Genomic DNA, 16,213 nt, shown 5'->3' with positions numbered 1-16,213 from the left:
CACAGGATCTTTGGGGATGAGACATAATATTTGTTGGATCACCTCTCTTACCAATGTCCTTCTCCCCCTAATACTTAGTTTAGTGGAGCAGCCAGCTCTATTAAGAGTTCCAAACTTCTTCTATTTACTAGTTATGGAGGCCACTCTTAACTCGTGAACTTGCGGTGCAGAAAAAATATGTTTGAACCCTTTGCCAAATCTTTCCCTCCACACAATAGTTTAGCTGAGCTTTCCAGACTGTTATTTCCAACTTGTAAGAAAAACAGATTGCTTGTCAATGTAATGACAAGGGATAAACCAAGGCTAGGTAACCATCCACATACAGCTGTTTCGGGGTGTTGCGCCTCATCAGTGTGGAGCAGGATTCTGGCTAGGTGGGAGCAATGCCTAGTAGAGCCATAAGAGAAACACATTGCTGAACTCAGGGAGACCAGCCTTCCCGGAGGGATATCTGGCTAGTCCTGTGTTTTAAGACTCTTCAATGAGGCTCCACGGGCTCTTCTTTTGCTTTCCAACTTATGACATGGTTTATACTCTGATATGCATTTAGTGTTTCTAACAAAATCTTGTCTGATCAACGTAATTTACCACAGGTGATTCCAATGAAGGTGTAGAGATATCTCATAGATGATCCCTTTTTAACGCATTTTTAAAAATTTCAAAAATTACATTTTCACATTCTCAATTTTGAGTCTAGAATGATAGGGGAAACTTTTTTTAAAATTTTATTTTAGCACAAGGCAGCAACATAACAAAAAAATTTAAAAAGTGAAAGAGCCTGAAGACTTTCCGAATGTACTGTATTTGCTTTTTTAGGCCAAATTCATACTATGTAAAAACAATGGCCGTATTTTAAAAATGTTATTTTTACGTTGTATGAACATAGCCTTGTACTGTAATTATATTTGTACTGGGCTTAGCTGGGAGCTAAGGAGTTAACGTGCAGAAACATTCACTTAAATGGGAACCTTCAGAAAGGGAAGGGAGGAGCATCTGTTGCAATAACATGTGTCTGAACTGAGCCATCAACCATGTGACACCTTGTGTAAGATAAGAAGGCATTCTATTGGTAAACAATTCCAGCATTGTTGCCTATCCCATACCTGTGCTGTCTTCTGTCAGTTTAGATCTAATATGTAAAATTTCGCGTCTTCCTGAAGTTTTAAAATGAGCAAGCTCAAAATCTCTGGAGACACATCCTTTGTCATCAAGCTACAAAAAAGATATATATGTATATATTAACCGACGAGTAATATTACATTTATCTTGCTGTTTCCATAGAACTTACAGGTGCTCCAAAAAAGATGCCCCAAGGTAAAATCACAGCACTCATGTTGTATTCCACCACCATCTTACAAACACCTAAACATACAACAACACCACTAAATAGCATTGGCTGTAACTGTTACTTGTGCACTGAAATCTTTTTTGAACCAAATGTATCCTGACTACGAACAGTGTCAATTGTAGTCAGGCTTAGTAAATGCTCCCCTTAAGCTCCCAGCACACTGTTCTCTTTCATGGTACATCTTTTGCATTTATCGTCAAAGTGTTGGAAGCAATGACTAAAAAAGTTCCCTCCCAGAAATATTATATACACTATATAGTTTGGTCTGATCAGACTGGTCACTAATCAGGAGGTAGAGAAATGTTTCTGACATGTATCACTTAAAGGGAATGCTTATCTGATTGATGGAAATGTAGATATTAGTGAAATATGAAAATAATAAAAAAAAAATCAGCATTTTTGGCGAAGATACTTTTTATACTATCTTAGTAGATGTCCACCTTTTAAAGGAGAAGTCCAGTAACATTTTTTATTAAAGTATTGTATTGCCCCCTAAAAGTTTTACAAATCCCCAATATATACTTATTACGGGAAATGCTTATAAAAAAAATTTTCCCCCTGCACTTACTACTGCATCAAGGCTTCACTTCCTGGATGGATAAAATGGTGATGTCATGACTAGAGATAAGCGAACCTCGAGCATGCTCGAGTCCATCCGAACTCGATCGTTCGGCATTTGATTAGCGGTGGCTGCTGAAGTTGGATAAAGCCTTAAGGCTATGTGGAAAACATGGAAATAGTCATTGGCTGTATCCATGTTTTCCAGACAACCTTAGAGCTTTATCCAACTTCAGCAGCCCCCGCTAATCAAATGCTGAACGATCGGGTTCAGATGGACTCGAGCATGCTCGAGGTTCGCTCATCTCTAGTCACGACCCGACTCCCAGAGCTGTGCGGGCTGTGGCTGCTGGAGAGGATGATGGCAGGGAGACACTGAGGGACACAGGGCACTGGAGGGACACTGAGCATCCCCTCTGCCATCCTCCTCTCCAGCAGCCACAGCCAGCACAGCTCTGGGAGTTGGGTCGTGACATCACCATTTTATCTAGGAAGTGACATCACCATGTTATCCAGGAAGTGACATCACCATGTTATCCAGGAAGTGACATCCCCATTTTATCCAGGAAGTGAAGCCTTGATGCAGTAGTAAGTGCAGGGAAAAAAGCTCTTTATAAGCATTTCCCATAATAAGTGTATATTGGTGATTTATATAACTTTTGGGGGCAATACAATACTTTAATTAAAAATTTTACCAGACTTCTCCTTTAACACCATGCCATTTTAGGCCCAATATTTTGCACAGCCTAAAATGAAAGAACACTGGGTCTTGGACTAAAGAGAGAGAGCCAGAGACTCTGTCTCCTATTGCACAGTTATGAGCAGGGGGAAGCACGGACCTGGGTGACTTTCTACAGGTCTTTAGGCACCAACTTCAAAATTAAGGTAATTTAGAAAAATTACTCTATGCAAATAAAACTTTACAGGTGCAAAACAATCTTAAAGGAAAGGGTTAAGTTTGAATCATTTTACACAGATATTCCATTAGTATGTTCTATTAGAAAATACAAAATAACAGCAAAAAGGGGGAAATTTTATTCTCACCTTCCCTGCTTTAATGTCTATACAATTTCTCCTATCTGCTTCTTCTACAGCATTGTAGCTGCATAGATCTTCACATTCCATACTACACACTGAAAGATCAATTACGCCTTCTACTGGCTTTCCATAAGTATAACTGGAAATGAAGACATGAGTTAGAGATGTTGCCCTCCCTCACGGGCTGGTCAACCGCTGTCTTTATGTGTATACAGTGTATAAAAAATGTGACTACAAATTCAAAGATTTCTGACAACTCCTATACGATTCTCCGGTACATAAATCAAGGCTTAAAGGGGTTATCCAGCGCTACAAAAACATGGCCACTTTTTCCCCTCTCGTCTCCAGTTCAGGTGTGGTTTGCAATTAAGCTCCATTTACTTCAATGGAACTGAGTTTGAAACCCCACCCAATCTGGAGACAAGAGAGGAGGAAAAGTGGCCATGTTTTTGTAGCGCTGGATAACCCTTTTAAAGTGTCAAAGTCACTTCACAAAACTTTTGACATGTCATAGAGACATGTCAAAAGTTTTGATCGGTCCAGGTCTGATAGAGCCAGGAAAAGCTGAGCTGCAGTGCGTCTTCTCCCGACTTTGACATTTGTGATCAGAAAGACTTATAATGAAGCTCTATGGGGCCCGACTGATCACCTAAGCGCTGCGGAATCTGTTGGCGCTATACAAATAAATATTATTATCACCTGACTGACTTGCTGCAGCGGATCTTCTCCCGGCTCTATCCCCCGATCAGTACGGGTATGAACACTCAGACCTGGACCGATCAAAACTTTTGACATGTCTCTGTGACATGTCAAAAGTTTTGTGAATTGACATTGGCAATTTACCAACAAAATTTTAAATATTTTCATTTAAATAATATTTTTATTCAATACCAACTGAGACAACCATAGGGTGTATCCATGTTTTCCAGCATTCCCTAGGGTCGCATCCAACTTCTCCAGCCACAGGAGTCAAATGGTAAGCGCTTGGGTTTGGATGAACCTGAGCATTCGGCAGCTTTGCTCATCACTAGTACAGTAGGTATAGGGTTTTGAATTTATGCAGTGACATTTTTGGTCTACTTACTGGCCACAAGCTTCCACGTGAAAGGATTTTTCTTCTACGGCTATATCGGATGGGGCATTGAGATTGAACTCAAACCTTTTGTGTTCTGAAGAAGTGAAAGAAAAGAAATGTCAGTGATTACAAATTCAAGGATATAGAAAAAAAAACAGTGGGCACCACAATCATATATAGGCTGGGTTCACACTACGTATATTTCAGTCAGTATTGTGGTCCTCATATTGCAACCAAAACCAGGAGTGGATTAAAAACACAGAAAGGATCTGTCCACACAATATTGAAATTGAGTGGATGGCCGCCATATAACAGTAAATAACTGCCATTATTTCAATATAACAGCCATTGTTTTAAAATAACAGCAAATATTTGCCTTTAAGGTTACAAACCCACTTGCCGGATCTGCAGCGAGTCTCCTTGCTGCGTTTTTGCAGCGAGACTCGCTGCAGATCCTGGCCCTATACTTTCAATAGCAGAGAAACTCGCAGCAGGGATGTACATCCCTGCTGCGATTTTGTCTGCAGCCTGCCAATTAACCCCCCGGCCGCCGGACATTATACATTACCCGGTCCCCGTTCCTGCTTGCTTCGGGGCTCCCGGTGTCTTCACGGCCCGCCTGGCCAATCAGTGTGCTGCGGCGGGGCAGTGCACTAATTGGCCGGGCGGAACGTGCCGGGAGCCGCCGAAGCAAGCAGGAGCCGGGATCAGGTAATGTATATCCTGCAGCCCGATCGCCCCCAGCCCCCGGCCGCATGATCGCCCCCAGCCCCGCAGCCCCCGGCCGCACGATCGCCCCCAGCCCCGCAGCCCCCGGCCGCATGATCGCCCCCAGCCCCGCAGCCCCCAGCCGCACGATCGCCTGCAGCCCCCCAGCCCCTGGCCGCATGATCGCCCGCAGCCCCGCAGCCCCCGGCTGCACGATCGCCCGCTGGGGGGCGATCGTGCGGCCGGGGGCTGCGATGCTGGGGGCGATCGTGAGGTCGGGGGCTGCGGGCGATCGTGCGGCCGGGGGCTGCGGGGCTGGGGGCGATCATGCGGCCGGGGCCTGCGGGGCTGGGGGCGATCGTGCGGCCGGGGGCTGCGGGGCTGGGTGCGATCATGCGGCCGGGGGCTGGGGGCGATCGGGGCTGCAGGATATACATTACCTGATCCCGGCTCCTGCTTGCATCGGCGGCTCCCGGCACGTTCCGCCCGGATAATCAGTGCGCTGCCCCGCCGCAGCACACTGATTGGCCAGGCGGGCCGTGAAGACACCGGGAGCCCCGAAGCAAGCAGGAACGGGGACCCGGTAATGTATAATGTCCGGCGGGGGTTAATGGGGCGGGCTGCGAGTACATCCCTGCTGCGAGTTTCTCTGCTATTGAAAGTATAGGGCCAGGATCTGCAGCGAGTCTCGCTGCAAAAACGCAGCAAGGAGACTCGCTGCAGATCCGGCAAGTGGGTTTGTAACCTAAATGGCGGCCATCCACTCAATTTCAACATTGTGTGAACAGAGCCCTTCTGTGTTTTCAATCCACTCCTGGTTTTGGTTGCAATATGAGGACCACAATACTGACTGAAATATACGTAGTGTGAACCCAGCCATAGAGTGCAAACCTATGCCTATCAATAGCACACGTCACAAAGAAACAGCAAATACACATATAGGCTGGGTTCACACTATGTATATTTGAGGCTGTATTTGTGAGGCTGTATAGCAACCAAAACCAGGAGTGGATTGAAAACACAGAAAGGCTATGTTCACATAATGTTGTAATTGAGTGGATGGCCGTCATTTAATGGCAAATTTTTGCTGTTATTTTAAAACAACGGCTGTTATATTGAAATAATGGCAGTTATTTACCGTTATATGACGGCCATCCACTCAATTTCAACATTGTGTGAACAGAGCCTTTCTGTGTTTTCAATCCACTCCTGGTTTTGGTTGCTATGAGGACCTGACTTGAGGACCAAATACAGCCTGAAATATACTGTGTGTGAACCCAGCCATAAGCTGCACATCAGAAATAAGTGTGTGGACGCCCACACCCCTGAGGAAGCCGTGGGGTACGACGAAACGCGTGGGTCGCTCTTTTCCTTCTGGACCCTTATTTTTTTTTCTTTTCTTTTTACCTTTTTTTCACATGGGGATATGTGTACTACAAATTTTTGGATACCGCATTATTCTCCGTTATGTATGTTATCATCAGCTATCTGTCAGGGATCCGCGTTGGACGCAAGCAGGGTACATGACTTTGTATTTTAAGTGAGGCTCCCCTCCCTCCCATTTGCTCCCTTAGTATTTTGTATAGGATGATTCTCAATAAAGGTTATTTCTCATGTGCAGCTTATATAAATTCTACCAGTCTTATATTCAGTCACTCTGGTGAAACTAAATCTTAAATCAACTAGTGGCAGAAAGTTATACAAATTTGTAATTTATATCTATTTAAAAAAAAACTCTTCCTGTACTTATCAGCTGCTGCATGTCATTCAGAAAGTGGTTTAAAGGGGTTAGTTATCCAGTGTTTCAAAAACGTGGCCACTTCCCCCCCCCCCCCCCCCCCCCCCCCCTCTTGTCTCGAGATTGGGTGGGGTTTCAAACTCAGTTCCGTCGAAGTAAATGGAGCTTAATTGCAAACCACACCTGAACTGAAGACAAGAGAGGGAGGAAAGTGGCCATGTTTTTGTAGCGCTGGATAACCCCAGCCTGTGTTAAAGCCAGACCAGGCGATGTCGAACTAGATTTCACTGGCATCATTGTGCTCATGGCATAGTGTCAAGGATGGTGCGGCATTCGTCACCCCCCAATCATGTAATCATCATTGGGGGTATGCCGCCACAGCGTTACATGATGAGCATGGTGATGTGAGTGGATTGAGGGAGACGCTAGCATACCAGATGCCAGTCAGGTATAAGATTTATAAGGAACTGGTGGGCCAGGTCTCAGAATCCCAGTGATCCCATGTTGGGAGGAGAAGAAAGCCAGCATTACATCTATGTAATGACTAGTGGGTGGCTAGTTTCATTGAAGATAGTAGCCTGGACACAGCTATTTAGTCAAGACTGTATGCTCCTGCTTAGGCTGTGGTCACACTACTTTTTTTTCATCCGTTTTAGCAACGAGAGTCATTTGTGTGCATTAGTTGGGATTCGTTTTTCCATTGACTTCCATTATAAAAAAAAATGGACCAAAACGCATCTGCCTTTTGATCTGTTTTTCTTTATAATGGAAATCAAAGGAAAAAATTATCAAAATGGAGGCATACAAAGGCATCCGTTTCCTCATCCGTTTTTTTTTTTTGCAAAAAAAGGGATGAAAAAAATGGATTGCAAAAAAGTAGTGTGAACCCAGCCTTATATACTTTAATCTGATGGGGTGTTTAGTGATGGTTTGAGCAATAAAGAATATACCTATGTATGAGATTTGGCTAGGGTGATGCTAGCCTAGTCATGTATAACACCACAGCTCTGTCTGAATAATAATAATAATAATATTATTATTATAATTATCATCATCAATGTCCTTCCCACCCACTTAGGCTGTGTATACTGCCTAAGCCATATAAACTGTACTGAATTGTACTCCAGACATTTTTACTCTATAAATTGTTCTGTTTCATCATCATCAAGCCAACTTACCGTATTGCTCAACGCCAAAATATTTGTCACAGCCATCAGGTATGTTAATTCTATAATCTCCGAGAGCTAATTCATGGGCCAGATGGAAGCTCAAGTCGGCAAACCCTTGCTTTGTAGACACATCCAACCACTGGGCTATGCGGTTCTTTTTGGGGTCCTAAAAAAATGTAAAATAAATAAATAATTTTTCCAAAGAGGGGCTATAAATCTCAAGAACAGGGCAGTATATCTATGACGGAAGAGCTATTTCTAAGGAGGGGATCACTATCTTAGGGAGGATACACTATATTTCAAGGAAAGGCACAATCTCCCAGAAGGGGGGCACCATTTTTCTATTAGGGAACATTAATAAAAGTGGGCATTTTGGGGACATAAGGTAAAAACTGGTTGTTGATACTGAATATAGAAAATATAAAAACCGTGTCCAGTGATTATAACAACTGAATAAACCTGTGCAAGGGCATCAATGAGTAATATAACATGTCATCAGCTCCAGGAGGATAGCTGTTGTACTTACTGTGATTTCAACCACATGATGCTAAAATGAAAAAGAGAAGAAGAAGAATGTTACATGTAAAATACAAACAGATCAACAATTAAATTGTGTGAATAAATTATAGGTTATGAATAGTGAATATTAAATAGTAAAAACTACAAAGAAGCCTTGTGCAGTCTGATCCTGTACTTATGTGTTAGGGCCCTATTATACGGAGGGCTAAAACCATCGGCCACGGATCAATACATGTAATATCGATGCCCGACTGACGGCTGATCATTGTGGTATTAAATAATAGTGTAATAACTTACCTTACCACGTTCCCAGGTGTCCTTGGGCCTTCTACGGTGTCCTTGGAGGCCTTCGCGGTGTCTGCAGCTGTGCTTTTTTTGCACTGACAGGTCAACGGCCGTTCGGCCAGTCACAGGCCAACGGCCGTTTAGCCAATCACTGGCAGAGACAGGTTGTGGCCTGTGATTGGCTGAGCGGGCTGTGGCCTGTCAGTGCTGAGAAGGCAGAGCTGCAGACACAGGGAAGGCCACTGAGGACACCAGGAAACATGGTAACATGAGTTACCTTATTATTTTATACTATCGCTAACGATGTCCGTGCAGACCTTGGTGCCCGATAGTCGTCCCGTCTAATTGCTTAGTAAACGAGCGCCGTGAGTGGTGCTTATTTACAGTTTATGATCAGGCCGTCTAATAGGACCCTTAGTTAACCCCCCTGTTTCTAGTAAACCTTAATGCTGTAGAAAGGGCATTAATACAAGAAGCCTTACTACCGAGACAGGGAATCTCAGCACCGGCCGACTAAAGGCTTTAGTCGTCTTCTGCTCGCCAGGTATCCCCCAGGTAATCTTTTAGAGCAGCATTTGTTCTCCACATGAACAGTGCATGGTAACCAACAAACAAATAATTTCTCACCTGTTTACTTATAGGCCGAAAATCAGGGTCTACAGATAATATTCTAAATTTCACTAGAATAGAAAGAGACAAGAAAATAGAAATTATTATTTCACTCATTAGTCTTGTAATGATGATACACTGAATTGTATTTGTATTTATATTGTGGTCTCCCTATCCCACCCTCCTAGGAAGGGGGATCTGTTGCCTCAAGATGCCCAGGTCCATCCTGGGGGGGCTATATGGCTGTGAGGTTAGAGACCTGGAGCTTACATGGGGCGGTGACCGTTTTACAGACAGGTTCTTACGCCAACGTAAAATGGACCAATCTGAGTAGGTGTAAATGGCCTGACTTATCAATGGCAACCAGTGTGGCTTTATATAAGCACATGGCATGAATGATGACCAGCTGAATAGATGTATGTACTAGAGTCTTGTGCTTTCTTCTAGTAGGTGATAAGAAACATTCCACTCAATAGATGGATATAATAATAGGAATAGCAGTGATGTTAAAGGGATTTGAACTGCTGACACTGTTAGATCCAGAAGCCACATGTTACCTTTCATATATCGGTCTGTGCTACCAGAACATAGAAAAATGCTTTTGCGCTATGGTATGAAGCTTTCCCGAGTTCCTTGGTAACACTTCCTTGCTCCCCCTCCCAAACCTGAGCCTGCTTGGGACTTCATCATCATCAGAGAGGGGGGGGGGTGGGGGGGGAGAGGAGACATTTCAGCTCAGAAGCTTAAAAAAGAACCAGGGAATAAATACTTTTTCTACATTCTGGAAGCACAGCTGGATATATGAAAGGTACAATGTGTCTCCTTGACCTAATAGCAGTTTAGAACATAAATTGTAAATGTGATTGAGATAATTGACGTTTCTCTGCAGGTCTTCTCCATGTGAGATCCTCAGATAATAGCCTCTCGAGGGGTACTTCAGCTGCACTCATTTATGTCGCATTTCTTTCTTTATATAATTAAAGCCTAATTAATCATGTGGGTTCTGCAATTTTGTCTAAAATTATTGTCTGGGCTTTACCATGTGATCAGCATTACCAGGCTTAATCAGATCATTTATGACAAGAAAAACCCCTGCAATAAAGCCTGGTAAAGCCCAGACAGTCAATTTAGGCACAAATAACAGAGCGCACATAACCAACTCAGCTGTAACAGCTTCAGTCTTTACTAATTGTCTGCCATCTTACCGATATCTCCTGGCTTATATGTGGACTTATCACTCTGAATGACGCACACATCGTTTCTTTTGGTGATTGTAACTTTCCTCTTGCCATCCACATTGATATGTTCTCCATGTGCAGATACATGTAAGAAGTAGTCTGAATGATCATCTTTTATGTTTGGAACCTAATAAGAAATACAGCTTTATTAGTTCATAGTTTTTGTCAGGGGCGTAGCTAGCCCCCCCCCCCCCCCTACGCACAACATAAAGCAATGAATATGCTCTGTGATGTGGGCAAAATCTCTTGTGGCCAGAGGCAGAACCCTGGCTGGCAGAGCAGAGAGCTCATGGCTGCTTGCTATGACAGCCCACTGTTTCTACATATAAGGGCCCATTAGGAGCCCTTACGGTTAAATACATAGGTGCAGGAGCGGACTACCTTCTTAACGCTTAATGTACTGCAGTATGTAAGTGACCCAATGTTCAGAAGAGAAGGTTATACCTGCTTTACTGCCTGTGCACTGATAACCCCTGACCTCTGCAGGCAACTCTGCACATTTTCCTACAGTACTTTATGGCATAGCTGGAGAACAGAGGTCAGGGGTTATCAGAGCAGATCTCCTTGTCTTCTGCTTGTTAACCCTTTTTTGTGTTGCAGCATGTAAGTAAACACTGTGTCACTTACAAACTGCAGTACATAAGGGGTTAAGCAGAAGGACACATGCTCTTACCTTCTCCCCCAGGGCCCCCCTCCTGCACGGGCCCAATAGCAACTGCCTACCCTGCCTGTAGGCCTATTCCATGGGAGCGATAATCGGCCGAATCGATTGGTTGAGCAGTCCGACAGCTTAGTCAGGCCGCACCGAAGCTGATGCTGCACCGCGGGACCCAAGGAGGAAGACGGAGCGCAGGAGAAGCCCTGCTAGGTAATGTATACTGCAAGGGCTGCAAGGACATCGGTAACGATGTCCCTGCAGCCCTCACTAAACAATCATCGGGGCAATGGAATAGGCCCAGTAAACGAGCGCCGATGTAGCAGATCGGCGGTCGTTTACATTGTTGCTCGGCCCGTCGAAGAGGGCACTTAGCTCTCTATACCTTAAAGGTTTTTCCAATTAAAACTTCCTATACACAGAATAGGGGACAAGTAAGAGCTTGCGGGGGTCCGACCTCTGAGCCCCTGTCAGTCTCCCCGTCTCTTTGCTTGGAGTACAGCCATGGGTTGGCCCATAACCCACAGCTCTATTCAATCTCTATGGAGCTGCTGAAGAGAAAACAGTACAGCACTTGTCCCCTATTATAAGTTTTATTCAGAGAACCCTCTTAAAGGTTAACAATACAGTTTCAGCAAGTCAGTGTTATTCTTTTTATTATGAAACTGTATAACACATTACCATATAATTTCAATATCAGTTCCTCGTAGTTTTAAGATCTCTGTTTGAAGGTATTCAATAGGAACCTAGATTGCTTATATCCAGAGTATAATATTCTGCCCTGGTCATGTGATATACACATAGGTATATGACTCATTGCAGTACAGTTATCTAGAGTTCTTCCTTATAACACTCCCTGCACCTGTGTGTCCAGCACACGACCAAGGAAGACTTTTATTCCCTGTAGTTTTCAAATTCTCAACAGTCACAGTATACTTGATGCACATGATAGCCTAAGGGGACGTAATATTGTTATACTTAAATACATTACTCCTTATACAAATGTCTCTCAATAAATTAGAATATTATCAAAAAGTTATTTTTTTTTTCAGTAAATTAATTCAAAAAGTGAAACCCCTATGATATATAGGAATTACAAACAGAAAGCACTCCCTGCATTTATCTCAACACATAGGAAATGATACTTAGCCGAACAATGACCACATTGTGACCAGCCTCACCCACTGATTGGCTGACAGCCTCACCCACTGATTGGCTGACAGCCTCACCCCTTGATTGGCTGACAGCCTCCCCCACTGATTGGCTGACAGCCTCCCTCACTGATTGGCTGAGGGGGCATTTCCTATGTGTTAAAATGTAAGCAGGAAGTGCCCAGAAGCAGGGAAGAGCACAGCAGGAATTACACTGGTGGGGGATCAGTGGAAAGTGAGTACCAATGGTTTATTTTTTCTTCCTACTTTAAGCAATTTTAAAGCTAAAAATATTTATACAGACAGCACCCTATAATAAAAACAAGTTATATAGTATGTATTGTACATTGTTCTTTTAAGTTTGGCACTTATCACTGTGAAAGCATATACAGACCTGGAAGCTATAGCACTCAGAATGATCAGCACTGGTTACTTTATGTTCTGCTAAATTGTGAGCTTGGTCATCATGCTTCAGCTCTATTTTAATGTCAACCGGCCCCTTCAGATCAAGAAAGGTCACGCAGGCTTTCTCTTCGGCCCCCTGCTTTAAGTGTTTAGGAACTGCGATCACATAATGGCTGTAAAGATGCAAAAAAATTTGAATTTTTATAAATATCTATCTATCTATATATCTATCTTTCTATATATATGTATATATATATATATATATATATATATGAGTGAAATGATGTTATACATGTAGTTATTGCTACTGAGTTTATACTGAAAATTGTCTCCTTTCCCTAATTAAAGGAGAACCCCAGGCAATTGGAAAAAAAACATCAGTCCCAGTGTTAAGGATGTCACATTTAGTATATAGTAAACACTAGTGCTATGCAAGTAACTCTTTTCGTACCTCAGCCAATGAAGTACTGACACAAGCCTTAGTGGAAAAGACACGCCCCCAGAATGTATAAACTGGTTGCCATCTTTGAATAAAGACAATCCACCTTAACGCATTTTATCTTTATCATTTGTAATTTGGAACAGACAATGTGACCGCACACTTGAAGTGTATCCATAACAGTTGTCACTCAACAGGGGCCAAGGTGAAAACATTTACACACAAGGAAGTAACCTGACGAAGGATCAAAACGCGTGTCGGGGTCATGACGGCATCCCAGGCTGGTCCTGATACAGGTATATCATTTGTATTGTCTCTATTGCAGGAGCTGTAATGTTGCATACATTGTATTTTCTATAGGGTGCAGGTTCACGTGAGTGTAATTTGACTTGAGAGTCGTGATTATAGTTATTAAAGTGACTCTGTACCCACAATCTGACTCCCCAAACCGCTTGTACCTTCAGATAGCTGCTTTTAATCCAAGATCTTTCCTGGTGTCCGTTTGACAGGTGATGCAGTTATTGTCCTAAAAAACAACTTTTAAACTCTTAGCCCTGTACCCAACGGGCAGGGCTTAGAATGTCTATGCTTTAGGCTGGCACAACCTCTCTGTCCCTCCTCCCCGCCCTCCTCATCATTAGGAATGCTCCAGGCAGATTGTCTCCTATTCCCCACCTGTGTCAGCACGGCACATGGGCTGGATCGTTAAGGCACCTGTGCAATGTTCAGCATGGGGAAAATGTTCCAGTGGCATTCCTAATGATGAAGAGGGTGGGGAGGAGGGATGGAGGGGTGGTGCAAAGTTAGGGCACAGATATTCTAAGCCACGCCTGTTGTTTTTTAGGACAATAACTGCATCACCTGCCGAACGGACCCCAGGACAGATCTTGGATTAAGGGTATCTGCCACTATAGAACTCACTGGTATAATTTACTGTATATAAAGTTCATCCATATGAGACAGTAGTACTTACTCATTTATATGAGTGGGATCAATGCTAGTCTAATGTGCTGCTTTTTTTGTGTGCTGGATTCATCACTTTTTAACCATGGTTTAATTGTTCAGTAAAGATATTCGTATTCATAATTATATGGCAGTTAGTGGTCTCTTTTGTGTAGATATGTATATATGATATATTTCTGGGGACTCCGTTCATCCCTTATAGCCTGCACCCAGCCTGTTGCTGCACCTGACCTGTCTGCTGCTATAGGTTCACTAGAGATACAGTATTCTTCAATCTAGAGGAGACCAATTTCTCATAATATTTTCTTGTAAACATAACCTACTCCAGCAAAAAAAAAAAAAAAAAACCTTTCAAATCAACTGATGCCAGAAAGTGCCAGAGATTTGTAATTTACTTCTATTAAAAAGACTCAAGTATTCCAGTACCTATCAGCTGCTGTATGTCCTGCAGGTAGTGGTGTATTCTTTCCAGGAGCGCAGGACAGATTATCTACAGGAATTTGCTGCTGCTCTTGACAGTTCTTGTCACAGACAGAGGTGGCAGAAGGGAGCAGTGTGTCAGACTGGAAAGAATATACTACTTCCTGCAGTACATACAGTATAAGTACTGAAATACTGGAGATTTTTTTTTTTAGTAGAAGTCAATTACAAATCTCTGGTTGATTTGAAAGAAAAAAATGTTTTGCTGGTGTATACCTACCAGAGGGATCTCCACACGCAGAGTCAATACCTTTCAAGAGTAACTGACTCCATCTAGTTATATCAGGCATAGTATTACTGTAACATATACTATACATTCACCAATAAAATAATAATAATCTGGATCTTACGGTTCTGATGCTGATGTAAAGGATGAGCTGAAGATTGCCAGGCAGGCGGGAACCAAGAGAAGCCACATGTTGGATCACACGTCACCTCCACTAAGTCTCCAAAATGTCCTCTCTTTTATAATGTTATAAGGGGAAGGAGGGTCCTATATAATTCCCATGACCAATCCAATATCAATAGAGATATTTGAGGACAATAAACCTTTGTGGGAGAATTTTGGCTACTGAGGAAGATTTCAACAGCAACCCATGACCCCTTATCTCCTATGGAGTTTGTAATGATGGAAATAGGCCAATGTCAGGGCTAAAATGTAAAAAAATGTAAAACCAGAGATTATTCTGAGTTCAGGGCTCAATATAAAAGAGGAATCTATGCAGCCCACCCTCCATCTATATAGAACGTGCAGGTCCACTCTAAGTGCATCATAAACTAAGTTGATATTGTTGTGTATATATAGGACATATCAATCTGCTCTAATGGGTTAGTAAGAAATAGATGTAACTGGCAAGTGAAAGGCTCTATAGTGTAAGGCCATTCTGTGACCTGGCCGTGACATAGAATGGCCGGTGTCAGTGAAGATCATGCCGGCCGGTACTGCCGGTACTTCTGTTGCATTGGGATGCAGGCACATTTGTGTACACCTGCATCCCAATTCACCATAGCACATGGAGCCACACTTTCCATTGTGTGAACTGACAGTTTTGTAAGGCCACTATTTAATTACAGTTTTACGTGCAACCACTTGCCGCTTTCATTCAATGGAATGTATCTTTTGAATTAATCACAACCATTGTTGCAATTTGCAACAACGGCCGTGATTAATGAAAAAAATATGTTGTGTGAACATAGCCTAAAAGTGGTTGTGCAGCCTGTTAGGCTAATGATGACAGGTAATGGTAGAACTGAGCTCAATGACTGTGCCATGGTGATGCTGCCATGACACACTAAAGTGCAGTGCTCACAGTCCTCTAGTCCTGCGGTGGACTGATCTTATGCTGGTTCTGTATATGATTGTAAGAAGCAACAGGTGTGAACCTGCTGTGCTACCAAATAAGGTTGCCTTTAAGCAGAGCATAGCCAAAGTGCCCTCTAAATTGCTTTTTTTCTCCTCCAGCTTTTCCTGCTTAAGGGTACATTCACACTGCGGAATCTGGGAGGACAACCCGCCGTGGATTCAGGCGCTTGCCCCCGCTCACATCACCACCCGTGCCATGAACTCCCTTCTATGATTCCGCCGGCTGCCCAAAGAATTGACGGAACTGACAGTTCGATCGAACCTACGATTCTCCAATGTTCGATCAAGCCAATAGTTGTGGCCGTCTTGCAACCGGACCTAGTGACTCAGATCGCTGAGTCTCAGTCCCTGGCGCCCTGGAACACTCTGGAATCTGTGTTGTTTGTATCCCTGAATCTTCACCTCCGGGTCTCGGAAGAGATTCACAGTTCCATTTTGGCTGGTCACCCAGGGGTGGCAGGAACCAAGTACT

The 16,213-nt window shown here is 43.2% G+C and overlaps 1 protein-coding gene across 1 annotated transcript in view; it reads right to left on the bottom strand.

Moving 5' to 3' along the window:
- Window positions 1-14,833, bottom strand: part of LOC138799244 (alpha-2-macroglobulin-like) — a 68,846-nt gene extending 54,013 nt beyond the window's left edge. Inside the window, exons 1-9 of the mRNA XM_069980158.1 lie at window positions 14,729-14,833; window positions 12,486-12,669; window positions 10,253-10,412; window positions 9,066-9,118; window positions 8,161-8,181; window positions 7,644-7,800; window positions 4,029-4,113; window positions 2,951-3,083; window positions 1,104-1,212 (exon numbers count right to left, since the gene is read on the bottom strand). Of these exons, the coding sequence (XP_069836259.1) occupies window positions 1,104-1,212; window positions 2,951-3,083; window positions 4,029-4,113; window positions 7,644-7,800; window positions 8,161-8,181; window positions 9,066-9,118; window positions 10,253-10,412; window positions 12,486-12,669; window positions 14,729-14,796 (970 nt within the window). The 5' untranslated portion in view covers window positions 14,797-14,833. The remainder of the gene's footprint in view (window positions 1-1,103; window positions 1,213-2,950; window positions 3,084-4,028; window positions 4,114-7,643; window positions 7,801-8,160; window positions 8,182-9,065; window positions 9,119-10,252; window positions 10,413-12,485; window positions 12,670-14,728) is intronic.
- Between the last annotated feature and the right edge of the window lie 1,380 nt (window positions 14,834-16,213).

Source organism: Dendropsophus ebraccatus, chromosome 8 (assembly GCF_027789765.1).
Source record: "Dendropsophus ebraccatus isolate aDenEbr1 chromosome 8, aDenEbr1.pat, whole genome shotgun sequence".
Classification (NCBI taxonomy): domain Eukaryota; kingdom Metazoa; phylum Chordata; class Amphibia; order Anura; family Hylidae; genus Dendropsophus; species Dendropsophus ebraccatus.
This window is presented reverse-complemented; position numbering and strand designations above follow the sequence as displayed.